General features: G+C 40.1%; 1 protein-coding gene across 5 annotated transcripts; it reads left to right on the plus strand.

The window, feature by feature from the left end:
- The first annotated feature begins 357 nt into the window (after positions 1–357).
- tulp4a (TUB like protein 4a) lies at positions 358–27,970 on the plus strand. Of its 5 annotated transcripts, none has more exons than XM_078942961.1 (15): positions 358–486; positions 2,101–2,380; positions 2,492–3,036; positions 14,944–15,072; positions 15,470–15,631; positions 16,416–16,596; positions 18,203–18,310; positions 18,425–18,591; positions 19,101–19,325; positions 19,437–19,671; positions 20,134–20,278; positions 20,739–20,910; positions 21,051–21,144; positions 21,225–24,586; positions 25,551–27,970. In XM_078942961.1, the coding sequence occupies exons 3-15, from the start codon at positions 2,785–2,787 to the stop codon at positions 25,665–25,667; spliced, it is 5,349 nt and encodes a 1,782-aa protein (XP_078799087.1). In that variant the 5' UTR covers positions 358–486; positions 2,101–2,380; positions 2,492–2,784; the 3' UTR covers positions 25,668–27,970. The 5 variants fall into 5 exon arrangements, with proteins under 5 accessions (XP_078799087.1, XP_078799090.1, XP_078799088.1 ...); XM_078942964.1 differs by having other exon boundaries at positions 20,766–20,910; XM_078942962.1 differs by having other exon boundaries at positions 2,101–3,036; positions 20,766–20,910.
- Positions 27,971–27,994: the final 24 nt, after the last annotated feature.

Genomic DNA, 27,994 nt, shown 5'->3' on the forward strand with positions numbered 1-27,994 from the left:
TTTTTCCTCATTTTGGTGGAATAAATGTATACATGAATGTATTCTTTTCAACTTGCTAACTTCCTTTAAAGGTTTTGCACACTGGCATTCTATTGCTTTTTTTCATTGTTTTTGTTTCTTTGCGTTATTTGACCCCTTAAAATTCCAAATATGGTTATATATTTATATACGCGTTTGGGTTTTTAAGCTGTTCACGCTATTTAAAACTTTTCTTTTCTAAAATGTGGAGGTAAGTAGGTGATCTTTTAATCCATTGCTTGACTGCTCACTGGAATCTCTCCTATTTGGATCATTCCGCAGTTTGGTGTTAAAGTAATTAGTCGTTTCTGTGGTTTTGTGTGTATTTTATTTGTAAACGTCAGCTTGGATCGTTGCAGTTATTGTTTCTGTTGATTAAGTCAAGGGTGCGTCACGTGCTGGTCACGTGACGGAGGGCTCGGGCCCTGCCTGTCTGTGTTCAGTCGCTCAGGCGGAGGAAGCGGGAAGGTAAGCTGCTCAGCGTCCGCTCGTGATTCCTTGCTTTTGTTAACGAAAAGGCGGGACTATAAAGCACACTCTGCGAGAAAAAAAACTGTTCCTATTTAATTGTACGAAACAGATGTACGACAATATAAAAGAAACGTAAGAATAAATCGGAGGCTAATGTGTTAGCTGTAGTAGTTTTAGCCGGCCGCGGATGGACGGAGGCAGCCTCCGAGGATGGAGCTCCGAATTCTGCCTGCGGTAGTTCAGTCAGCTCGCTCGCTGTCTCTGATTTATGCTCTGTGGCATATTTGGCGTTAAATTGGTTTATTTCAGAGCACCTAGGCTGTGTTAGTCCCTCGCTGTGAAACGTGTAGATTTAGTTGGGTGAGGTTAATCCCGCAGTTGGATTGTTTTGGTTTTTGGAGCCAGCTCCCCTTTATTATCCAGGTTTCCAGTTAGCTAAAGCTAGCAGGCGGCTCACGGTGATTGATGTCCTGGCATCATCACACGAACTTGTCTATAATGTCAGATTTAATTTTGAAATAAGAGCTAAAAACGCAGGCTAATGTGTTCCAACTTGTGGATTATTTATTTTAATTATTTGGTGTAATCTTTTCTGAAATTCTGACAGCTGGAAGGATTTTAAGAAGACACGCATAAATAAAGAGCTTTAGCATCACGACTCACGAGTTAAATAGTCAAAAAGTATAAATAAAACAAAATCACAGAACATGTTTAAAGAGGGGGACGTCAATAAAAAAAACTTTCAGAATTTATTTACGTCGTTTAACATTCAAATGTAATAATTAAGTAGTTATTTACTAGGTTTATAACAAATAGATAGATTTAGATGTTGTATGCCTTCTCTAAGATAGGTTTTCCTTAGCATTTTATCGTATATTAATTGTCATATCTCCTAAGTACAAAAATTATTATATATTTTATTGTTTCAGTGTTCAAAAAATGTATTCAGTGCAATTCCACTGTGTTTATTTGTACATGTAAACATATAAATAGTAAACAAGGTATTCAAAATGACTAAGAGGTTTTAATTCAAGACTAAACTAAACTGTAACATATTTAAACTTCTTAACGTAATTCGAAACAATTCTGTACACATGTTTTAAAACATGTTCATGTACTTTTGTCTTTTCGTTTGTATTTTCGTACTTTACCCTCCATGTTTTGTTTGGTGAGATTATAAATCAATTTTTTTCAATTGTTAAACTAGTTTAAACCTTTTTTTGTCTTAAACTAACTCAAATTTAGTCTCCTTTTTCCTTTTTGTTTGCACATGTTCTCATTTATTTTCAGTAGAACCAGAATTTTCCATGTATCTCAATTAAAGCTGAACAAGAAATGATAGATGAATGCCCTTAAATAGATCATTTTCTATTTAAATATCCTTCCGCTGAGCAGCATGGTGTACAAAGTACAACCTCCAAAGAGAAGAACTATTTTAGGCTAGCGCATTAATATTTACGAACTGATTGAGCAGATGAGTGTCTTTAACAGGTTTGCATCGTACCCTTCATGACGTTATCTTGAATTCTGTCCTTTTGCAGTTTGTACAAGCTTCCTCCTGTCCCTGATGGTGTTATCTGTGATAATACCATTTTTTTTCCTACTACCCAGAAGCCTTTGGAGTCCCCTAGGCTGTGTGTAAAGCCGGAGTGATGACATTACACGGAGAAGCGGCTCTTCTGCTGGCTCACAGCTGATGGAGTCCCTGCAGTGTCCCTGCTCTTCCTCACACTCAACTGGGAACAAATGAGGAGGACAGGGAGCATGGAAACGGGACTCTGAGTTGGAGGAACTGTTATTTGCATTAACTGGAAGCACAGGAGCGTTTTGGATGGAACAGCTGCTTTTTCTGTTTTTGAGTTTACAAGATATACCTTTTTCTTTTATGGAGGTGGGATATTCTTGTTCTGTTGACACAAATCTAGAAATTGCCAGTGTGGATTTTTGAATATTTTTTTCACGCATTTCACTGATTTTTTTTTTTTTTTTTAACTACATGAAGGTCAAACAAATCACCATGCCTAGATGACTCCTGTCGTTTTTGCAGCCATTCGGCCTCATGACTTTACAAGTCCAGCAAGACTTTTGCAGTTTGGATCTTTAGAAAAGTTGTGATCAATTAAATGGTCTGCAGATCAAGGAAAAGCCAAAGTACTATGCATCGTTGTGGTTGTCTTACATCCAACCCAAAGCCATTAACCTCAGCAGAAAGACACGCTCATAGCCGTACCTAAATCCCCACCAAGAAGATCCCTCTGTAGATTTGTGGTTCGGGAGGTGCAGAAACCTGCAGTGATGTTTGCTGCTGTGGAGCATGGACCAGTGCTCTGTAGCGACTCCAACATCTTGTGCTTGTCCTGGAAGGGCCGAGTACCTAAGAGCCAGAAAGAGAAGCCAGTGTGCAGGAAGCGCTACTATGAGGAGGGATGGCTGGCAACGGGCAACAGTAGAGGAGTCGTGGGAGTCACGTTTACGTCCAGCCACTGTAGAAGGGATCGGCCCCCCTTGCAGAGAGTGAACTTCAACCTTCGAGGACACAACAGTGAGGTAAGAGGGCTTTCATTTATAAATCCTTGTATTCTGAGAAATCGTTTGTGTTTACACTTTTTTGCTAAGCTTTTCTACTTTAACAGAAAGTAAAGGTAGCTTGTCATTTACTACGGATGTTAGACTGTGTAACGTGTACTGTTTCTTAAAATACAGAGCCAAAGATTTCGGGATTCTTTTGTTCAACCTGTATTGATGAGTGTTGTCTAATTACTCAGCCTGGTGCCTGCCTTCCTTCACGCTGCAGGCATGAGATGTGGGTGTAAAGGGCTAATGTTGTTCCTCATATTAGTCATATTACCAAAGAAATCTATTTTTTATCAAGCTGATTTTACACACACACAGTGTTTTTGTACAAGTGATGTGTTTGGGCATGCTGTTGGTCTCCCTCATAGTTATCACTCAGCATATAGACGCACTAAAGCAATTAAACATTGCTGAAACACGTTCACTTTAACTGCTTTGTGGTTGAAGAAAATCTAGCTCTTAGCTTAGCTATTTCTTTGTTATATTCAGGCTCTTTGTTTCCTATTGCTTCATATCTTCACAGAAATCCGTTCTGAATCAAATCAAACATTCTTGTCCCTGTTGATTTAACAAGGTTGAACAATCGGTTCACGTTTGAGACTATTCAGTCCATGAGATCTGCCCTCTGCTTTTGGGCAAAACATTGCATCTCTCTAATCTCAGGCATTGCTCTTATCTCTCCAAATCCTACCACATTTCCCACAACAAGCCCACTGAGGTCACACAGTTTGATCTCAGAGATCAGATAGCTTCTGCCCCAGTGTCAAACAGTCTGCGTGGTAATGAATGTTGCTTTCAATAAGTAACCGCAGTGGCACAAATGGGATTGCGCACAGTTCTACAGTTTTTTCCCTCTTGTGGCTTGAAGCTGCTGGTCAGATGGAGTGAGCTGCTGTGTCAGCGTTCTGTGAGGCACTTGGGGGGGTGGGGGTGGGGGGGGGTGCGAGGGGATGAACCCCCACTCTGACAGAAACACGGAAGCAATGTCGCATTGTTCTGCCCGAGTGCTGTCGCAGAGATGGATTTCTTTATTTGTGGAACAGCAGCAATATTTGCAGCATCAGTTTTAGTTGTTGACATTTCATATTCTGATGTATGTGTCTTCTAACAGCTCGCAAATTTTCCTCTAAAGATTCAGTATTTATTAGATTTGTACGTCAGCAAGAGTCTAAGTCTCATGATATGATACGAATCACGATACATTCAAAGACTGTACTTAAATAATTTTTCTTTTAAGCAGCACAACTTAAAAAAAAAAACTCTACCCGAATATTAATACGCCTTTCAGTGTAATAAGATGGTAAAATTCATTGTATTAAATGATCACAATTTTAAGCACTTCAGTTGCCTTTACCCAAGCAAATTCATAGTGCTTTTATTTTGGTTAATTAAGATATATTTGTTCTTAAAGACAACAGTCTCCATTGTCCAATTTACACAAAATTTTTTTCGGTGTAAGAAAAAACATAGAATGAATGTGCCTTAACCAATAAGGTTCTGTAGATCGTGCAAGTCTCATTACCACAAAAACCGAGAGGCTAATGTAATATTTGTGAGATCTTGTAGTTGTTTTTGTGAGTTGTAGATCTACTCAGAGGCTCAGTGGGCTGTGCTGCCAACTAGTGGTTGGGGGTTTAAGTGGAAAACAAGAGTCAGACGCTAAAGGATGCTCATAAATTATGAAATAAATAACTTCTTGACAGCAGGTAAAAATTAATTCCAAATGAAATGTCGCAGAATTGATTTTTTTCCCCTATACCCTTATTATTTAGGTGTTGAATGATGTTGTTTAAAACAAATATTTAACAATCATCCCTATCATTAGAAACTATGAATAAAGGAGTCTCATTCAAACAGCTTTCCTGATCTGTTCCACACCTTCCTGTTTGTACATTGACAAGATCATTTATAATCTGCATGCTTAAAATAGATAACTAATTTCTAACTATTGAATTTGCAATTTAGAGAGAAAAAAAAATTGTTTTAGTTTCCTTAGTTTTTTTTTAAAACGAGTTAAAAAAAATGCATGTTTTTACAACATGGGAATTGAATGCATTAAGAAAAGTGAAACGGATCTAATTTCTATCATAAATACTTTTATTATTCTGATTTTGACATATCTATTGGATAACTAACGTTATTTGATCTGGTTTGTCTGTATTTGGCGAGAAAGCAAAGTATCGCAAATCAGAAACATCAGTAAATTACTGACCCTAACTCAATGTTGACGTTTTTGGAATCAGACCTTTTCCAAACAAACTTTTTGAGTTTCAAAGAGCTTGCTTTTTTCTTCCTGTTAATTTTCTTATCTTTTGAAGACTCTGACTCATCATACGACGAGCGCATCCTCCACAGCCTCCTGTGTTTTCTGCATCAGTGCCGTCAGTTTTCCTCTTGTTCTGTGATTTTGTTGTGGTTTACCGAGGCTCTTGGAGAGAAAAATAAAATGATTTTGTTATCATTTGCAGACCAATTTGAGAGCACACAAATGAGGTTATATGAAGCTCTGCCTTCAGGCTGTGTTTGGCTTTAACTTTGCTGTATAAAACAAAAAAGAAGGAGCAAGCAGCTGGAGTTTATCAAAAGTTTGAGCTTAAACCACGAGAAGGAGGATTTTTTCAGAAGACTGAAGCACTCCAACCGTGACTTGAGGCTTCTAAAAGTTAACAAACTCTATTAAATCAGACAAGATGTTAATGTATGACCAATGGATTTTATGAGGTGCGTACAATTGTAAATGAAAAGAATAAACAAACATTTCCTTCAAAGTCAAAGCTAAACTCCCTCAAATTGTGTAAAATGACCCTGAAAGAGCTTGTTCTTAAAAGATGCTGTGAATTTGTATCAGAAAAATCACATTAGGTCACAATTCTGTAGATTTTCTGCTATGGAGGGCAACAAGACTTTCTTATATCAATGGGTAAAAGGCGGGTTACTACAAAAACATTGTTACTTAGTATATTATATATTTTTTTGTCAGTAAAAACTCTGTTTTTCCTATACAAATATTGCTCTTTTTTAGTTTTTGAGTCTTTTTCTATCTTAAATGAGTGTTTGCGCACAGATATCTAACACATACTTTAATAGTTGTTTATGTGCTGCTACTTACAATCTCGGCAGTATTCTGCTGTTGTGTACAGTTTGCTGTGTTTTCCTAATGTTGTCCAGCACCGATCTGTTTTATTAAAGCTACACTACAGTGCTAATGAAAGGGAAAAATCTGAGTGCCTTGAAGAATATCTGTGTCTGACAGTTGCCTTTAAATAAAAAATAAATCAAACTTAGCAGACATGCTAGAAATCATCACGCTGACAAAAATCTGGCCTCAATGCCCTAATTCTATTTTTGCATAATTATTCAGACAACGCTAACTTTAGCTGGCGTGTCTAAAAACAAGACAAATGTGAGAATAAAGTTTAGATGATAGATATGACAACGTTTTTGCTGTGTCCCTGGGGGAAAGTGCCAGAATAGATCAATACTTGTCTTGTAGATCAGCTTTTTATTTTTTTATTTTTAGTGTGTTTTGATTCTGAACAGAGCGGGCAGCGAGTCACTGCAAGTCAGTTCACCTTTGAGAGCTCAACTTCTGAATTTTGACAGTGCATATCACAGTGATGCCAGACAAATCAAGCCTTAGCAGAGGGTTTTTGGAAAATTGTCTGTAAATATGTGTTGTAGAGTAGTGGTAAGCAATGTGTCAACTAAAATAACTGTGAAACAGATAAAGGCTTCCAGGAGTGTAGAAGCTTTTTCGAGTGAATAATAATATATGAAAAGTGTTTATAAATTGTAAACTTTTGACACTAGGCCACAGAGCTGCTTATAAACAATTTTTTTCAGTTTTGATATATTAACCTGTTCCTGTGTTGGACTGTCAAACTGTCAGGGGTGATGAGACAGGAATACAAAAAGGATGGGAGGATAGATGGAGATATGATACCACAAATATTAGAAACAATAAAAGATAGTTTCTTAGCTCAACTTAGCTGTTGTTTGTCTATGAGTCCAGTATACAGCCGAGATCAACACAAGACAACATTTCATTGTTTAGGCATTCTCTCCGTGCAGCCTTACAGCTTTTTGGGGCAAATTTCTTGCATCAGTGGAAGCAAATTGCTTTTAAGTAAAAATCAAATTTTACATTTTGTCTATTTATGCCTCTGTTGTATCCTACCCCTGGTTGAGTTCTGCAGAGCCTTAATAAATCGGTTTATGAAACTGAGCTGTACAACAACAACAAAATTAAGTAATTTATTTACACGAGGACTGCAAGGCAGATAAATAATAATCATCACATCGACGAGGGTTTTTCCTCTGGTCTTGTCACATCAATATTTCATCTGTAAAAACGCTCTTCTCTGTCTTTGCGTTGTGTCATAATCCTCTGCTGGATGCGACTGCCTGTAAGTCGTCTTGTCACAGAGGACGGTCTTCTGGATTTTCCTCATTTAACTTCCAGACATCAGCTGCCACGTGCAGATTTAAAGGGTTCATGGCCTCCTGGCTGTATTAAGATGGTCTCGCCAAATGTGCTTAGTGAAAATGGTTTTACTGAGGAAATCTATCCTTGGGGAGGACATGTTGCATAACACGAGGGCTTAGCTGCTGCCTCAGGTGTACTTGTTTACTCAAGAGGGAAAGCACAGCTTGTAATGGCAGGTTCCTTGTGGTGTCAGGGATCAAACGTGCATGTCTGCCAGCTTTGCTTTGTGTGACATTCGATACACAGATGGTCCTCTTTGAGTGAGTTATATCACGAAAGTATTTGCAAATGTATGCTAAGGAACAGTTTATTACACTGCTGTGTTCATTTATTTATTAATGCTCATTAAATATTAGTTAAAGTTGAACATTATTTTCCTCTGGGTTTATGAACTTTGGCATCTTTACTATGAAATGTCATTTATTGGGGCTTCCAGTGCGCAGCCGCAAAGATGGCAGCTTAGAGTCTTCTCTCCTCCGACATTTGGAATTAAATTGCCCTTCAAACTCGACAAACGATATCCAAAGTGATTCCAAGAGATGGAAAAGGGCAAGATGTGGACCCGAGACAAGCAGGCTAAACTTAAGCCAAAGAAAACCATGCAAACTGCCGATTTTCCTGGAAGCAACAGCCCAGAGTGCCCACGTGCTGGTGTTAGCAGCGCATCGCCGGCTAATGCTAACGAAGACGAGCCAGATGAAGAAATCAACCTAACAACAATACTGACAGAAATAAAAAGTTTCCGCCAGGACAACAAACAACAATTGAGAGAAATTAAGGAAGAGATTAGCAAGGCAAAGATAAGGCTGGACGAGGCGGAAGAGCGGATTGTGAACGCTGAGGAGAGGCTGCAATCAATGGAAGAAGTCATGGAGGAGCTGGTGAAACTTCAGTCACAGCTAGAAACTCAACAATCTGACCAGGAAGGAAGGGCCAGACGAAACAACATCAGGATCTACTCTGTGGCGGAGGGCTCCGAAAATAAATCCCCATCAATGATACACTTTGTCGAAGAGCTGCTTAAACAAAATCTGTCATTAGCGGAAGACAGAAACCTCCAGATCGAACGAGCACACCGAGCCCTGGGTCCAGCACCACGAGAAGGGGGGCCGCCGAGATCCATTGTAGTAACGTTCCAAAGTTACAGAATAAAAGAGGAGATTCTACGAACGGCGTGGCAGAAGAAAGGATTCATCTGGAAGGGCGGACAAGTAAATTTTGATAACGACTATGCACCGAGCGTGCTTAACAAAAGAAAAGAATATGCAGAAGCAAAGAAGGTTCTGAAAGAAAAAGGGATCCGATTTCAGACCCCCTTCCCCGCCAAACTTCGAGTTTTCTACCCGGACGGAACTCGTGTATACAACTCTGCTGAAGAAGCGACGAGAGAGATGGCAGAAAAAGGATTACCGGTGACCGTGCTGAAACCAGCGGAGACGCTGTTGGAGCAGATCAGGAGGCTGACCTGGACTGTCAGCGGGGGACGAGGACAGAGACGGCGACAAGGAGGATCATCATACAAGGACAAGCTTGAAAAGTTCAGACGGGGCCCGCAGCAGGAAGACATGAATAAAAACTAAAAAACAGTGACAACAGCAGCCCAGATGAGTACACATATGCTGCAGATTTGACCATGATGGGTAAATACATGCTGATTCTTGTTTTTATTTTTATTTAATTTCTCTCTCTGGGTAAATGCATCCTTTCTTGAATTCTATTTACTAAAAGTGAGACAGAAACTCTTTTGTTTACTTCTGAGTAATGATTTTTATTTTGTTTATTTTCATTATTATAAAAAGCCGAAATGAAGGTAACGATTAGTCGGAGGGCTGAACTTTGAGCTGTACACTCACCATCAAAGACTTTGTCAGAGGGCCCTTTCTTAAAAGAGAGATTTTCCCTCGGGATGGCTGCATTACAACAACAACAGGGTTCTCAGAGGAACCCCACCTTTGGAAGTTCTGAGGAAAATTTGTGTTACTTGAATAAGAGCATTTTTCTAACTAGTTATCTTGTTTATCATTTGTTGGCTGCAGTTCAGAGCAGCCTGAAAGCTGTCTTTCCCTCATCCACTAAAATCCAGACACATCACAAAAATGATGGTGGATAAAACTATAAGAATAATTTCCTATAATGTAAATGGTATGCTGAATCCTATTAAGAGAAGTAAAATATTTTCAAAGCTTAAAAGGGAACGGGGACAAGTGGTTTTCCTACAGGAAACCCACCTAACAGAGGCTGAACATGAAAAACTGAGGAGAGGGGGCTTTAAACACATTTTTTACACATCCTATAAGTCAGGACACAGAAGAGGATCAGCTATTCTAATATCAAATCAGGTTCAATATGAACACATTTCAGAGACCAAAGATAAAGAGGGTCGATATGTAATGATCATAGGAAGGATTGAAGGGTCTTTGGTAACATTATTTAGTATATATGCTCCCCCAGGAAGTGATTGGCAATTTTATAAAAAAGTGTTCAATATTATGTCCACAGAATCTCGCGGGATACTTATAAGTGGAGGAGATATGAACATAAGATTAACAAAGATGGACTCATCTGGTTCTAGTTTATGCCACAAAAAACCTTTAGTTAACAAAATAAACTCAGTCATCAAAGAAATTGATATAATAGATGTTTGGAGGGAACTGAACTCAACTAGCCGGGACTACACTTATTACTCAGCACCACAATCAACTTACTCCAGAATAGACTATTTCTTTATGTTTGGAAAAGATCGACACCGAATCCAGTCATGCGACATAGGAACAATAGATATATCTGACCACGCACCAGTAAAAATGCTAATAAATATCAATGACAAGCCCAAATCTACAACATGGAAATTAAACCTAAGTGTACTAAATAATGCAAAAATAAAAGAAGAATTGGGTAAAGAGATAGAAATGTATTTTGAAGATAATGATAATGGGGAAGTTTCCCCAACTACAGTGTGGGATGCGTATAAAGCGGTACTAAGAGGAAAAATAATTTCGCTCTCCTCATCGTTAAAGAAGCGTAAACAAGACAAGCTTAATCAATTAACATGTCAACTTAAAGATTTGCAAAAACAACATAAAATTGGAGCGAAACATGATAACGGAACAAAGATAAAGAAACTACAAAATGAGATAGATGAGATATACTCAGAAGAAGTTAAAAAGAAATTGGTTTTTCTAAAACAGGGATATTACGAAGCAGGAAGTAAAGCAATGAAACTATTAGCATACAAATTGAGAAAACAGCAAAAAGATAACACAATCACTAAAATAAGACACTCCCGAACAGAGGAAATACAATATAAACCAGAAGATATCCAAAATTGTTTTGAAGAATATTACAAAAATTTATACGCACAGCCAAAACTAGATAACATAAATGAAATAGGAACTTTTCTTGAATCCTTAGATTTACCTAAGGTCACACAGGAACAAAATAAAACCTTGGTGGCAGAAATAACGGAAAACGAGGTGAAGGCTGCAATATCCAGGCTTAAACCACAGAAGACTCCAGGTCAAGATGGCTTTCCAGCCGAGTGGTACAAATGTTTTAGGGCTCAACTAACTCCTAAACTTTGCAAAATATGTAACTGGGTACTACAAAAGGGAACAATCCCCTCCTCATGGAGGGACGCTATAATTTCAGTGATACCAAAAGAAGGAAAAGATAAATTAGATTGCAAACAATACAGGTCAATATCAGTGTTAAACGTAGACTATAAAATATTTATGTCAATATTGGCCAGAAGAATTGAGAAGATCTTACCTTCACTTATTCACCTTGACCAGACAGGATTTATTCATCAAAGACAGACCCATGATAGTTTGAGAAGGACACTACATATTATATGGAATATACAACAAAATAAGACACAAGCAATGCTTATGGGGTTGGATGCAGAGAAGGCATTCGATACAGTTAGATGGACCTTCCTGTTTAAAGTACTAGAAAAATATGGCTTACATAAAATTCTTATTCAGGCTCTTCAAGCTGTATATAATAACCCCACAGCAAGAATTAAAATTAATGGTAGTCTTACGAAACCCTTCACACTGGAGCGTTCCTGCAGACAGGGCTGCCCATGCTCACCACTTCTATTTGCTTTATTTATTGAACCCCTCAGTCAATTAATTCGACAAGCCAAAGAGATAACAGGAGTGAAAATAGGAGGACAAGAACACAAATTATCATTATTTGCAGATGATGTATTAATCTATTTAACACAACCCCTGAAGTCTTTACCAATATTAATGTCATCCCTAAAAGAATTTGGACAATTATCAGGCTACAGATTAAATGTCCAAAAAACCCAGATCTTAACTCTCAATTTTAATCCACCAAAACAACTTTTGAATAAATATGACCTGATATGTACTACAAATACAATGAAGTACCTAGGAATTAACCTCACCCAAGATATTACTAAATTATTTGATGCTAATTATGCCCCTTTAAACTTAAAAATAAAATCTGACATTTCCAGATGGACTCATCTACCATTCCTTAACTTATCTTCAAGGATAGACACAATTAAAATGGTTATCCTGCCTCGCCTAATGTATCTTTTTCAGATGCTACCAATTGAAATAAAAGATCAGCAATTCATTGAATGGGACAAGATGATTTCACGTTACATTTGGAAGGGTAAGAGACCCAGAATACGATACAAAGTAATGCAACTGTCTAAGGACAAAGGGGGTATGGCACTACCAACCCTCAAGGATTCTTATTATGCGGCTCAAATAAGACCACTTGTAGGTCTCTGCGATCCACAATTTAGAGCAAGGTGGAAGGAAATAGAAGAGGGAGAACACACAGAACCTCCCATCCAAACCAAGATAGCAGATAGTAAACTGACAAATAACTCTGACGAAAACCCATGGCTAAAAATATCACTAAAAATATGGCGGAAAATAGCTAAAAACTGTAGTTTGGAGGGAGCAGAAAAGGTGCTGCGATGGGGAGCATACGACACAGATTTTATACCTAACAGGACAGACTCAAGATTTAAAATATGGAGAACAACAGGAGTCACAGCATACTGCAACCTAATAAAAAAGGGGGCAGTAAAAAGTTTTGAAATGTGTAAGAAAGAATACAGTTTGGAGAACAGGGATTTTTTTAGGTACTTACAGATACGACATAGACTGAATGGGATCCTGGCTGAGGAATCAGGAAAATTAGACAATGACATACTGAAAGTGTTTATAACAGCCTATACTTCTGGGGGCGGACGAAGAATAATATCCAAACTGTACAAGGGTCTACAGGACTCCCGATACACAAACACTCATTATGTTAAGAGTAAATGGGAACGAGAAGGAAGATTGCACATCACTGAGGAAGAATGGGAAAATATCTGTAAATCCCAATGGAGAACCACTCATTCACATAGTTGGAGGGAATTTGGATGGAAAAGCATCATCAGATTCTTCATCACCCCCACACAAAAGAGGCATCAAGGTGTTGGTACAAGCTGTTGGAGGTTATGTGGCTCATCTGAAGCCAACCACTACCATATATTCTGGGATTGTCCTGTACTCATATCTTTTTGGCAAGAAATCCATAAATGTTTGGAGATGACATTTCAAGAAACCTTTCCCTTTAATGCCTTAGCTCTATACCTGGGAACAGTAACACAACACATGCAGTCTGCAGCAGACCAATATTTAATGAGAATATTGCTGGTGGGAGGGAAGAAGGCCTTGACAAGAAAGTGGTTACAACCTGATGCTCCAACAGTAGATGATTGGTATAAAACAATACATGATATTTATGTTATGGAAAGACTGACTTTTGCAATAAAGACGCAAACAGATAAAGGTTTGAGATGGTGGGCAAAATGGGTCAAATATATTGGACCTCTTAGACCTGACCTTCTTTAATTCTAACAAAAAATAAATAAATAAATAAATACTTCTCTATTACAAGATAACAGATAATGTGGGTTTATTTGATTGATTCATCCTTTTTGGATAAGAGTGTGATTGACAGCTGCTCTGTTTTTGTTTTGTTTTTTTCTGTTCATATAAAAAAGAGGGGAAGAGTACAAAATGATCAAAAACACGCATTCTGATTTACTGACAGAAAATATATTTGATGTAAAATGGTGTTTAACTTGGAAACAATGTAACAATGATGTAAAAGTTGATATTCCCTGTCAAAAATATAAATTAAAAAAAAAAAAAAAAAAAAAAAAAGTCATTTATTATTTTTAAACAGCCTGAAAAACCGTTTCCATTAGGGTGCAATTCGAAAGAATTTCAACCCTACCACTCTCTAAATCAGATTAATCATTTAAATTAAATCTGCCAATAAGGGTCTATTTCTGCAGAGTAAAACAAAAAAAACCTGTCAAAACCTGAAAACATCCAATATTAGAAGATGCTTCAAAGCCTAACCATTTATTAATGCAGCTGCAGCCGTTAAGATTTACTGAATGCTGAGTGTGATGCATGAATATTACGAGGTCACTTGAGGGTTTAATAAATCCACCACAAATGACCAACTAAGAAGAAACATTTTATTTATTTGTTAGTTTTGTTTTTCTTTTACTTTCAGAAGATGATTAAACCTGTAGGCGTTTTACAGCAGAGGTGAAGATGCTGTTTTTTGTTTGGACAACTGGTTGGCCCATCCAGCAACTCGAAGAGAGTTCAGACCGCTTAAGCTCCCCTAAAACCCTGTCCTGTGCTGGGTTTTCGAGCATGCAAAGCCCACGTGCTTCTCTCTGCTGCAGAGCTGCTGTCTTGTTTGGATTATTCTCCTGAGAATAAGCTGAGTCACGCTCCTAAAGACCAGAAAGAGACTCTCACAGTGAAGGGAGTTTGTAATGGATGTTGTCTTTTGAGTGGAGACGGTCAAAGAAACAGGTCATCCATCATATGTGATTTTTCTCTATTATCTAATGGTGTTTATCATTAGTCTCACCTGAGGCTAATGATGTCCATCTGTGTTCTCACATGGGCAAATATAGAAACCTATACATGCACGCATGAGTCACTGCTTGTACTGACTGAAAACCTTAGTGCTAGCCTTTTATTTTGAAACCTGACAAGATGCTGCTTTCAGCACAGATAAAGGGGTATCTGTGTGATGTACTCACTACTCATTCTTCCTTTTTGCTTCTCAGTTATATCTCAGATTAAGTCTGCTCTTTTTTTTCCCAATAAATTAAATTGTAAAAATATCAAACAACACGGTACAGTTACGTCATAGATGTATCTGAGCAGAAAAAGCCAGAAATGCCTTTTTAAAAAAAAACAAAATTGCAGCTCTCAGCGATGCAACTGTTTTTCTTGTGAAATGCATTTTATTAGCAGCTTCTTCCTCATGTTTTTAATAAGACGTCAATATTAGCTATCCTGCTGATTTTTGTGTGTGTCTCCAAGGTGGTGTTGGTGCGCTGGAATGAGCCTTTTCAGAAGCTGGCCACTTGTGACACTGATGGAGGGATTTTTGTGTGGATTCAGTACGAGGGCCGCTGGTCTGTGGAGTTGGTCAATGATCGTGGAGCTCAGGTATGTGACTGTCGGACTGCTTTCTCAGTTTTTGCTCACATTTTATACTGAAATATATGCTTTAACCATTTTTAAGAGTAGCAAAAGAGAAGCAATACATTTTTTATTCAGAGTGACATAAGATAAGGAGGACTCTTATTGTGAAAATTAGGCACTTGTGAATGTTGATCCAAAAAAATAGAAGATATCAAATTTTCTTTTCTTTTATTGTACCATAAACATATTTTTTCAGTGCTGTTATTTATTAATGGTCTGTTTATTGTCACTGTTGACAAAGAGAAGAAGCAAAGCCTTACATTTTAGATTAAGAAACATTTTATTCTGACTAGAAACACAACTTTAAAATGGCCCTGCACTAAGAAAAAGCTTCTATTTCCACTTTTCAAATGCTCTGTAGGTGAGTGACTTCACCTGGTCCCATGATGGCACCCAAGCACTCATCTCGTACCGTGACGGCTTTGTGTTGGTGGGCTCCGTCAGCGGGCAAAGACACTGGTCTTCTGAAATCAACCTGGAAAGTCAGATTACCTGTGGCATCTGGACTCCTGATGACCAGCAGGTAACAGATACACCTTTAAGATTAGAGCGTAGAAAGCATTTGAGAAGGTTTCCCCAGCTGTAAGAATGAATGTGTTTTCCACCTCCTCTCTTGTTTAGGTGTAGGGTTAATATCTTAAATGGATTATGACAGGGATGAATGCAAATGTCTTTCTTTTTTTCCCCCCCACTACACACACACACACATTAGTGCATGATGTGGAATCCATCTGATTTAGAAACTCTCCTGAAATTGAAAAAAACATTTTATCCACACGAATGTGCCTTTATCACATATAGCTGAAAGATTTTTGATAAAGATGATCAATGAAATGGGAAAAAACCTCGAATCATATCAGGGTAAATTTAATAAACTGCTAATTTGACACAGGATTGGCAGCAAATGATCTTAGTGAGTATCGGCGTTAAAAGAGCTGTCATTGGCTGCTTGTGCTTTTAATGTAAATAAAGAAGTTATTTGTGTAAATGTTATATGATGGCCAAATAATAATTTGAACCAATTAAAAACCCTAAATCTAAAGGATAAAATCATACCATTCAGCATTTTATGATTCCTTTTTTTATTAAGCCAATCTAAATATTAATACTTAACATTTAGATTAAAGCGACAAAAATGCTGGAAACAATCAATTTTAGTAAAGAATAAGTGTTTTTTATTTATTGTGGAGATCAGATCAGTTCTAGTGTGTAAAAAACAGTGATAACTAAAAAGTTTACTTCTTTAAAACTTTTTCTAGTTTTTTTGTGTCCTAATTGTCCTAATAACCCCGCCCTGCTCCCCCCAGGTGTTGTTTGGCACTGCAGATGGACAGGTCATAGTGATGGACTGTCATGGACGCATGCTGGCCCACATCCTGCTGCATGAGTCTGACGGTATTGTCAACATGTCCTGGAACTACCCCAGCTTCCTGGTGGAGGACAGCAGCGAGAGCGACACGGACACTGAAGACTACTCCCCGCCACAAGGTTCGCTCCTCGTTGTTTTGCTGGGGAACGCTGGAGTCTGAACGTTCGATTGTGTGATGCTTTTGAAGCTTTCAGAAATGTAATGATGTTTTTTTAATGATAATGAGCTGCCTCCAATACTAAATGATGACAGAACCAACTATTAAAATGACCCGGTTAGCTGTTTGTTGGACAGTTAGCGGGAAAAACGAGCTTCAAAACAACGGGAGCATATTGTCAAACTAAATGAACAGTACAAAGGAGTTTAGTATCCTTTTGTGCTATTCTTTAACCCCCCCCATTTAACAAAGCTTACCAGAATTCGGGTTTGCCTGATGTGCCGATTATTCTCCAACTACACAGATAAGACGTCCAAAGGCATTAAGTTACACAACTAGACTGAAGCACATTTCATTTCTTTCCCTTCCTGCCAGATGTCATTGTCGTGACAAATGATGAAGACTCTGTTACACTCATCCCCACAACACTGCATTAACAACAGCATCCCAATTTAAGAAACCACCATCTTCAACTGACTCCTGTTAGGATTTTCTGAATAAATATTCTGAAGATGGAAGAGCTGGATTTTCATTTAGTGTTTTTTTTTTTTTTTGCAATGAGCATTAAGATAGACTCTGAAGATATTTTTAAGATGTTTTTATTTATGGTATCAATTTGGAATCATTTGTAGTAATTGTGCGCTTTCCAAAATAGATGGACTATTTTTACAACTTTTATAAACAGAGGAACTTCCACACCACATGAACAATGGAAAATAGATTCTGATGCTTTTTCAGATGTTAATCAGTAACTTAAATTATTACAAGCTAACAATATAGAAATATCTTGGATATCTTATTTCTAGGACTGCACGGTGGCGGCGCAGTGGTTAACGCTCTTGCCTCGCAGCAAGAGTCCGGTCCCGGCTGGGGGGCCTGAAGCAGAACACTAACGGGGGGGGACCTTTCTGTGTGGAGTTTGCATGTTCTCCCTGTGCATGTGTGGGTTTTCTCCAGGGACTCCGCCCCAAAAAATGCTCCATAGGTTAATTGGTCACTCTAAATTGTCCATATGTGTGAACGGGAGTGTGCATGGGTGTGTGATATGTGACCCTGCGACAGACTGGTGACACATCCAGGGTACCTTTATGTGGCCAGGAGAGGCTCTGGCAGCCCTGTGACACAAAAAGGGACAAAATGGAAGAAGATGACTGAATGAATCCTATTTCTGTCCACTGCTGCCTGGTGCACTCTTACAAACAAAACTGAATTGACGTAAATCTTTGTGGAATTACTTTCTCGTTCTTAGATTGGCTACTTTAATTTTTAATGAGTACAATTACACAACGTGGTCGGCATTGGATAAAACGACTTCTAACAATTTTTCATGTAATGCAAAAATAAATTAATTAGTAAATTGCTACTTATTTTACAACTCTGACATTTTCATTCTCCCAAATCAAGAGTTTGGTTGCCATGGGAACCAGGGCAGCTCAGCCAGAAATTATGTAAAACTCTGCACTTTTGTTTGTCAATGAGTTTGAAAGTTTACGGGTAACGCCACACCGGCTCTGTAAATATTTCGGCTCTGTATAATAGTTTGGCTGAAGAAGTTGTCCTGTTTTTAGTTCACACTCACAAACCCTTGCTGACGGTCAGCTTCACCTCCGGAGACCTCAGCCTGATGAACAACTACGATGACCTCTCACCCACCCTCATTCGCACTGGCTTGAAAGGTGCGTAGATGCATCGTTTGTGCTCATTTCTTCCACACTGACTTGATAATGTCTGTTATTGGAAGTAGAATGTTGTTTGATGTGAGTCTTCAACACTTTTGTCCTGATCTGCAGATGTTGTGGTCCAGTGGTGCTCTCAGGGGGATCTTCTGGCAGTGGCAGGGATGGAGAGAACACCCCTGTCTCCTGAAGCGGCCTGTTCTCTCCCAGTTAGGAATGCCACAGTCAAGTTCTACAACGTTCAAGGAGAGCACATCTACACACTCGACACACCAGCGCAGGTGAGAAATGAGACAAAACAACGGATCTTTCACCTCAATGCCTCAGTTTGTTTGTTTATCACGTTTGTTTTTTATAAAAAGGAAATTAACCTTTAAAAAACAAGATGCGATTTGTAGCTCTTAGAAAGGAAAACCTCGGGATCACTTTGTTGTAAAGTTTTTATCAAAGCTTGCCTACTTCTTTCATAACTCATAAATAAACAAAATTGTTCTTAGGAAACCTGACTTTCAATTTGAAAAACTACCCGGTTTCTCATTTTATTTTGGTATTCTAAATAAAAAAAAACCTTATGATTTGGATAATTTTGTGCTTTTTTTCTGATACTATCCATATTAAACATCTTTCAATTCTTTTAAAAATTTCTATTACCAGGGTCTATTATTAACCAGCTGAAAAGAAAAATTTCAAAGAGCTGATTTTGAAAATAAAGGAATGAGATGTTGACCTTCTTTGATATCTGGAAAAAAAATGCCATCCTCTTCAATCTGTCTTGTTTTTCCTGCTGCAGCGCCCCATCACAACGCTCTGCTGGGGTCACAGAGACTCCCGCCTGTTCTTGGCATCGGGTCCTGCCCTCTATGTGGTGCGGGTGGAGCATCGCATCGCCTCTCTGCAGCTACTCTGCCAGCAGGCCATCGCCTTAGCCGTAAAGGAGGAAAAAGATGTTGCCAAGCTCACCATGCCTTCCCGTCTTTGTTCCTACGTCACCGCTGCTTTTGTCCCTACCATCAAGGTAGGTCTAGTTAAAGTGCTGTTTCCTATTAAAGTTGGAAAATTGTTATGGATGTAGCAATTGCTAATGTAAATGCTATAAATGACTGAATAGAACCTTTTTTCTTTTTAGCCCCCCATCCCAGATCCCAACAACATGCGTGATTTTGTGAGCTACCCAACTGCTGGAAACGAACGTCTGCACTGCACCATGAAGCGCACCGAGGACAACCCTGAGGTCGGAGGTCCGTGCTACACGCTGTATCTGGAGTACCTGGGAGGCCTGGTGCCTATCCTGAAGGGCAGAAGAATCAGCAAACTGCGGCCTGAATTTGTCATAATGGACCCTAAGACTGATGGGAAAACAGGTGTGTCTAAGTTCATATCAGTAACTCAAAAATACTGCATTTATTCTAGTTGTTTATGTATTTTTAAAAAAAGTAAAGGGTAGTTCAAGGTTTGAGCATTTTCTAGTAAGTCTTGATGAGGCATCTTTTATTTTTCAATCACATAAGTCGTACTGTTCCCCGGTTAATTAGGAAAGGCTTAATGGAGCAATGATGGCCTTCAGGTTCCTCATTAATCAACCCACTCCTTCCTTACACAGTGATAAATGAAACCAACCAATAAACTGTTTTATTCACTATTGCCATAACAAATACTACAGTCGCATCTTAAGGACTGAAACAACTACACTAAAACCAGTACCAGTAATTTGCCATGTTCTCCAATGACCAACTGTATTTTTTTTTGGGTAGCAAGTAAAATATCTTCTACATTTGCTGAAATGTGACTTGATTCCATTGCAAATTTTGACTTGTTCTCCTCAGATGAGATATATGGCAACAGTCTGATATCGGCGATGATTGACAGCTGTAACTGCTCAGACTCCAGCGATATCGAGCTTAACGATGATTGGGTCGGCAAGAAGTCCCCAAAGATATCCAGGGGAAGCAAATCTCCCAAACTTCCCAGGTAAACAATCACCTGTTCTGTAGCATTGGGTGTCCTGTATGTGTGAAAAGAAGGTAAATGTGTGCTTTTGATATTTTATTCAATTAGTTTGTCCTCTTTTCATTTAATTTTGTGCATATTTCTCTACTAATTGAAACTATCATTAAAAAGGAAAAGTGCTTTAGAAACTGCATGGAAATGTTTTGGTTATATGATTAATACAAATAAACTTTAGAGTTTGTCCAAATTGATTTTGGTTAGTCTGAGATTTCAATCCTTTATGGTTTACTTTCTTCTCAATGTCCTAAAGCAAAAATTGTTCATATTTGATGCTTTTTAAATTATTTTGCTCCTCGTTAAAACTTTTAAAAGTCTTTTGTTCTATTTGCAAAACCTTTCCTGCAATATAATGTGTCATTTTTCTTCTGTTTGTCTTTATTGCATGCTAAACTTTCTTTTTATTTTGCTACCTTCTCTGTAGAGACTTAGTTTGTCCCTTTACCAACAGGATAAACATTGACCCCAGAAAATCCCCCAAACTTTCACGTGCTACGCAAGAAGTCTCTAGGTCGCCACGGTTACCCATACGGAAACCTTCTATCGGGTCACCCAGTTTATCTCGGAAAGAGTTTCCTTTGGACGACATTAATCAGGTAAAAAAACGGGCAAATCGGGATTTAGGCTTTCCTTCTGTGAATAATTCCAGCACTGTAATATTTTATTACTCACTTATCATTCTCATAAAACTGAATATATATTTTCTATAACACTCTGTTTTATTTGTGCTTTTCAGCAAAACTACCTAGCTCAGGTTACATCCAATATTTGGGGAACCAAGTTCAAAATAGTGGGACTGGCCACATTCTTGCCAACCAACCTTGGTGCAGGTAACTTGTTGATCATTTTGCGGTGGACTGTTTTACTTGCTGTAATCAAATGAATTTTTTTCTTATTGTCTGCCTGTTAGTTATCTACAAGACAAGCCTCCTCCATCTCCAGCCCAGACAGATGACCATCTACCTGCCAGAGGTGCGCAAGATTTCGATGGATTACATCAACCTGCCTGTCTTCAGCCCCAATGTCTTCAGTGAGGATGAAGATGATCTGCCTGTCACAGGCCCTGCTGGTGGTGCTGATGATAACCCCCCATGCACTGTTAACATTCCTATTGCCCCTATTCATAGTCCCGCTCAGGCTATGTCCCCCGCCCAAAGCATTGGCCTGGTCCAGTCACTCCTGGCCAATCAGAACGTCCAGCTGGATGTTCTTAGCAATCCCACTGCTAATCCCGCTGGAGCGGCTGCCAGTGGGTCAGATCAAAGCCAGGACCCCATCCTGACGGCCCAATACACTGTTCCCACCAGGTACTCCAGTCCCGGTCAGGTCATTTTTGGGGGACTGGATATGGGTCGCCTGATGGTTGGCCCTCCACCATCCCATCACCCATCACAGCAGCTGCAACAACAACCAGGCCAGCAACACCACCAACAAATCCAACACCACCAACAGCAAGTCCAGCAGCAGCAGCAACAGCAGGTGCTCCAGCAGCAGCACTTCCAACAGCAACAGCACATTCAGCAGCAGCTGCAACAGCTACAACAACAGCAGCAGCAGCAGCAACAAATGCAGCTCCAGCAGCAAATGCAGCTGCAGCAACAACAACAACTGCAGCTGCAGCAACAGCAACAACAAATGCAGCTGCAGCAGCAGCAACAACACATGCAGCTGCAACAACAACAAATGCACCATCAGTTGCAGTCTCAGCAGCAGCAGCATCACATGCAACAACAGCAGAGCCACCATCCATTTCAGCAGCTTCAGATTCAAATCCCGGTTTCCTCGATGTCGTCAAGTCAGCCTTCAGGTAAAACTCTGCACCAGCTGCAGCAAGGAGCTCTGCAGATCCAGATTCCTCACCTGCCTGCTGATTTAGTCATGGAGAGAACACTAGGGGCAGAGCATGAGCACTTACTGAAAATCAAAACCACCAGGTCAGCTTCTCAGCTGGCTGATAGTGACACAGTTGTGTTCAGTGCTCCTCTAGAGCTGAGCAAGATGAACCCCCCGCCCCCTTATCCTGGCACTGTGGCTGCTGCTGTAGCTGCTGCGGCAGCATCCGCTTCTGCTGCAGCTTCTGGCTCTTTATCGGGAACCGGAGGAGGCACAAGCGGAAATCCTCCGCCTGGTGACCTTTGTCTAAAGAAAGGAGAGTTCCAGCTTTACCCCCCGGGTCAGCAGCAAACACAGTACCACACCCCTCTGGGCTATGAGCGGATAACAACCTTCGACAGCAGCGGGAACGTGGAGGAAGTATGTCGCCCTCGAACGCGGCTCGTCTGCAATCAGAATGTCTACACACTCCAGGGTCCCGGCAGCTCTGCCACTCTCAGGGTCACGTCTTCTTCATCCTCGTCTGACAAGAAGGTTCAGCTGCCTTACAACTCTGCTACCCTCAACAGACTCACTGCTCCTCGCTATTCTATACCAAGTGGAGACCCACCTCCTTACCCTGACTCAACAAATCAGAGCAACGCTGCTGGAAGGAACCCCAGTCAGAGGCTTGACAGCAGTCTAATCCATGCAACCCTCAGGAGGAACAGCCGAGAGGCCGCACTGAAAGTTTCTCAGATCCTGGAACCACCAAGACCGCTTCCTCCCAAGGCTAAAAATGGTGCACTAGCTGCCTCCTTCCAGCAGAGGGTGCCAACAGCCTTATACACATGTAGTCAATGTAGCAGTGGATCCAGTGTAGGGGGCACTTCTCCAGGGAGTGCTAATGGAATAGCAGGCGGAACAATTATCAGGCAGGACTTTCCTCCAGGAAATGGAGCGCCACACAGTACAGTTATTGTTCATTCCAACAGTGCAACTCCTCTGGCATCTCAGTCGTCATATAATCTGATGAGCTCACTTGAAGGCTTTGGGAACTCAGCAGGAGGAGGAAGTAACCGAGACCGGGCTGATTATGTCAATTCAGCGTTCACTGAGGATGAAAGCCTGAACCAGTCACTGAAGCATCTGTCGCTTGGAGGAAATGATGCGTCCGGGCTCGTCGTCAAACGCCCTCCTCCATATCAGTGGGAGCCGGCTGCAATGGAGGAGGTGTGGGTTCCTCAGGAAAGGACAGCATCTTTGAGCTCCACTGCCCCACCTGGACCACACAAACCTCCTCCCCTGGTTCTTAGCCCATCTCAGCACTTGGATGTAACCAGACTGCCTTTTGTCCTCTCTCCAAAGTCCCCCACCAGCCCCAATGCTGCATCATTTCAGGCTGCCGCCGCAGCGTCAGGCTGCCAAATCCTCCAGTACCCGCCTGCAGCCTCCTACGCGGGAGCCCAGCTTCAACCCATGCCCGGATCTCCACGCCCCTGCACCTCCCCCAAAGAGGTGGTGCCCCCTGTGTCCTTCTCACAGCAAGATGCAACCCTAGTTTTACCCCCAGGTTATCCTGCTAACTTAACTAACCTTGCCTGTTGCCCCCTCCCACCCATGTACCCAGGAGGAAGTGCGTGTGTTGGGCTCCCCATCCCTCCGATAGCCCTTCACACCCCATGGGGCACATATAACTCCTGCCCACCAATGCCCAGTCCTGCTTTGCCACTGCCACCTAAAGCCTCCCACATGGCTGTAGACAAAAGTGTTCTTTCACCTCCCCCTCCACCTCCTCCGCCACCTCCACCACCACCACCAGCAGAGCTGCAGAGCCACGGGGAGGCCATGGCAGAGGCTGGAGAGAGTTTTCAGGAGGTGCTCTCCTTGACTGAAAGCCCTGTGCCGCAGCGCTCTGAGAAGTTCAGCAAGAAGAATCGCAAACGGATGGACAGCCGAGCCGAGGAGGCAAACGTATCGCAGCTAGCTGAAGGGAGTAAATCAAAGAAGGAGGGAAGAGCTCTGGGTGACTTCAACTCGCTCATTTCCAGCCCCCGCTTGGGTGGGCGGGACAAAAAGAAGCTGAAGGGACAAAAAGAGCAGCAGATGAAGACTAAAAAGCTGAGCAAAGCTACAGCTAATAGCGAGTTCCAAGACAGTTCTGAAAGTGAGCCGGAGCTTTTCATCAGTGGTGATGAGCTCCTCAATCAGTGCCAGAGCGGTAAGAAGGGCTGGAAAAGCAAGAGGAACCTGAGGGCTGCCAGTGAGCTGGATGAGATCAAGTGTCGAAAAACCAACGAAAAGGAAGACAGAGGACTGGGCAGCCAGGGCTTTGTTTACGTCATGGCTAACAAGCAGCCACTCTGGAATGAAGCAACACAGGTCTACCAGCTGGACTTTGGAGGACGGGTCACACAGGAGTCTGCTAAGAACTTCCAGATTGAACTGGAGGGCAGACAGGTATGTTTCAAGCTGCCATTTTCCTTAGGGATGTCCCAATCCAGGTTTGATCTCATTTGAAATAATTTGATTGTGAGTTTCTGCCGATATAGAGTCCCGATCTAACACTTTTTTAATCAACGGAATGGAACAAATGCAAAATAAACAGATCCAGGGTTCACTCTAAGTTTTTATTAACCTTATTTTGTCAAGACTTAGACAGAGCCCTCCTGTTAAGAGCTTGAACAATCAACTTGAAAAAAGTCAAATGTGATAGTCATGTGAGGGAGTTTGATGACTATGTTTAGAACTATTGAACTTTTTTTTTATCATATTTGATTCCAATTTTTATTAAAAAATCTTCAAAATTACAAATGACTTTTTTTCAAAATGGCTGCAACATCCAAATGATGAGTATTCATTTATTAGTTTTGGTTGTTTTTGAGTGATTGCACTTTGCAGACGCTCCCTTGGCAGTCATCTCGCTGCTTTCTGGCTGTCGGAAGAACAGAGAGAGAGCCATTCTCATGAAAAAGAAACCAAAACCTGATCCTTTTTTCTGCTGAAATGCCTTTGTGGGTCATTGTTTGAGTAATGACTAAATAAAATGTTGCTGTCAGTTTAAATTGTTCATTTAAAACGTTATTAAGCCGGGGAGCTTTGGGATTATCTTGCTCACTGTACCCATGTGTTTTTGCGCCTCCTGCTATTCTGCTGTGCTTTCATGATCCGTTCATGTCATGCAGACTTCTAGTAGAGGATTTATTTGTAATAAAAAGCTTGAAACGTACAGTGAAATATACGATAAAAAAAATATGTATATCAGATCCCTAAAGGTGACGCAAACTCAGATTTTGATCGAATCGGAAACTATGTGATTGGGCCCAATTTGTGATCACGTGATTCGATTAGGACATCCCTAAACTTCCTCTTTTGAATTCACTTTTTAAAATGTGTTTCTGATGAATGCTGTATTTCTTCACAGGTGATGCAGTTTGGCAGGATTGATGGAAATGCCTACATTCTAGACTTCCAGTATCCCTTCTCTGCTGTCCAAGCATTCGCAGTGGCTTTGGCCAACGTTACTCAACGCCTCAAATAAGGACCCCCCCCCCCCACACACCCTGATTTCCTTGAATGAAATGCAAATACCGTCTGTTAGTGGGGCACATTTGTTTCATTTAGGGTTAGTAAGTCTTGAGTACAAGAATGAAATGACCTCTAGCCATGTAGAGAAATACAATCACACTGCACTACACGAGGCTGTCACTAGGTGGGGTGCAAGAGGCACTGACAACACAGTGAGTGGCCTCCTATGAAGCCTGTGGGGCCAAAGAGATGAGCTGGGTTATCATGCAAATAAATGCTGCTTTAGAAGCTTACAGGTTTGGTAACTATCCAATAGAGAAGTGTCAGGGGGCAGTTTTTAAAAGTAGAAGCAGCAGTAATACTTGAATAATGCTACACTCTGGAGTTAAAGTTACTTTCCCAGAGGACAGAGGTACTACTGGGCACTGAAATCCATTGCTGTACAAAAACTTTTAGTGAAACACGACCACTTTATTATATTTTTAGTTTTAGGATTCTAATAAGTGACACATATTGGGAGTGACGAGGTTTTTTTTTTCTTGTTATTGCTCACCATCACTTGAGAACACTACTCAAAGTTACAACTTTCTGCTGTCATGACTTTTTTTTTTTTCCATTGTTACAAATTCTAACCCTAAATGGTTAAAGTGGAATGCAGTCCTCTGAGTTTGAAGGAAACTATATTCTTCTACATGAAAAATGAATTTCTCATTTGTGACACAATTTGTGTTTCTCACCTGCTCTGTTTCGGGTGAAATGCATTTGAATATTGCTGTGTACTTCAAGAATTCAGGTAGGAGCGGTTTACAGAATAGCTTTGGATGGAATCTCCTATACAAAGTTGATTATCCGCATGCGGTGACACGGATGCCAGAGACGTCCCCAAGCTTGGACTGAACATCTTAGCCTTTTGGCATGAAGCGATTTGTCACCTGCTGTCACTTCTGTGAAGTGAGTGTGTAGTCAGGGGGCTGTCCCTGCTCTTTAGGACATCACCTAACATGACAGCAAGGTACAGGAAATATTTTTGTATTTTGTCAATGCCATTTCATACTCTTCTTCAAACCCGTGTACATTTGACTTGTAACAGATTTCTGTTGACACACCACCTTGTCTCATTTCAGGCGTGGAAGAAAACTGTGGCTTTAGTTCAGCCGTCTCACTCTGCAGTGAAGATTTAAGGTTTTTAGATCGATCTCATTAAAAAAAAAGAAAGAAATGAAATCTGAAATGCTTACTTTCTTTTTTTAAACAGCAAAATGCAGAATTCTGTAATGCAAAAAAATCCCTACAGAGGGAAGTAGACCCTGTTTGTGCCAAAATAGGATTTTTTTCAAATCTAAGGTGATTTAAAAAAATACCAGCTATATCAACGCTCTAAATAGTTGACCTTTGTATGGAGGACACCATCACTTCAATTGAAATGTTTTTCTATATCACAACATGGGACAAATGCTGGAAAGAAAAAAAATCTTGGAAAAAAGAAAACACAAGCATGTCATAAGAAAATACTATTTTGTGTTTGTCGTGCAATACTCTTAAGGGTGGGGATTTATTTTGTTTTTTAATATTTTTTCGAACACATTTAAATGCATTTCTTTTAGTTCAGCATCTCAGATGCTGGTCTATAATTGTTATTTATGAGATTGTTTCCTAAAGGAGTGGATGTATCTATACATAATGTATATTGTGGAGTTTTTTGAACCTTTTCTTTTTTTTTTGTTGAGAGCTTTTGTTGTTTTTTTGTTTTTTTCAACGAGTGTTGCTCAAGTTGTAAGATGTGGGGTCGGCATGGGAACAGGTAGATTTTCAGTGTCATGTGAAGTTTGCATTGGATGAAAAAAAAGTGAATGAGTAAGTAAGTAAGTGCCCACTTTAATGTAGTTGGTAGACTAGTTTGTAGAGTGTAAGTGTCAAGTCAAGGTGTCGGTATTCAGCTGTGCAGTCTACCAGTCCCATCAGTGTTAATTCTTTACCTTGAAACGTGTGTGGCTTCTACACAAACACACTGTTCCCAACTTCACCGGTGGAAAACCACTAAGTTCATGTTCAGCATTGCCCATGGACTTGGTCAAACATTCACTTAAAACTAATTAAGAACTGTTGTAGATATTGTAATTTGGCTTTTCTTTAGAAAATTTTTCTGTTTTGTATTTGTAGATGTAGACTGAAATGAAAAAAAAAGAAAAATAAAAACGAGTGATTTGTGGACTGAACGTTTATAGTGGATGGATAATATGGCATGCCATGTAAATTATTTTATAACTATATGTCAAGCATCTTTTGAATAAAATGTTATTGTTTCTGAAGAAAAAAGCGGATTTGTTTGTTTTCTGTTGT

The sequence above is a fragment of the Oryzias latipes genome, chromosome 24 (genome assembly GCF_053564925.1).
Source record: "Oryzias latipes strain Hd-rR chromosome 24, Olatipes_Hd-rR_3.1".
Taxonomy (NCBI): domain Eukaryota; kingdom Metazoa; phylum Chordata; class Actinopteri; order Beloniformes; family Adrianichthyidae; genus Oryzias; species Oryzias latipes.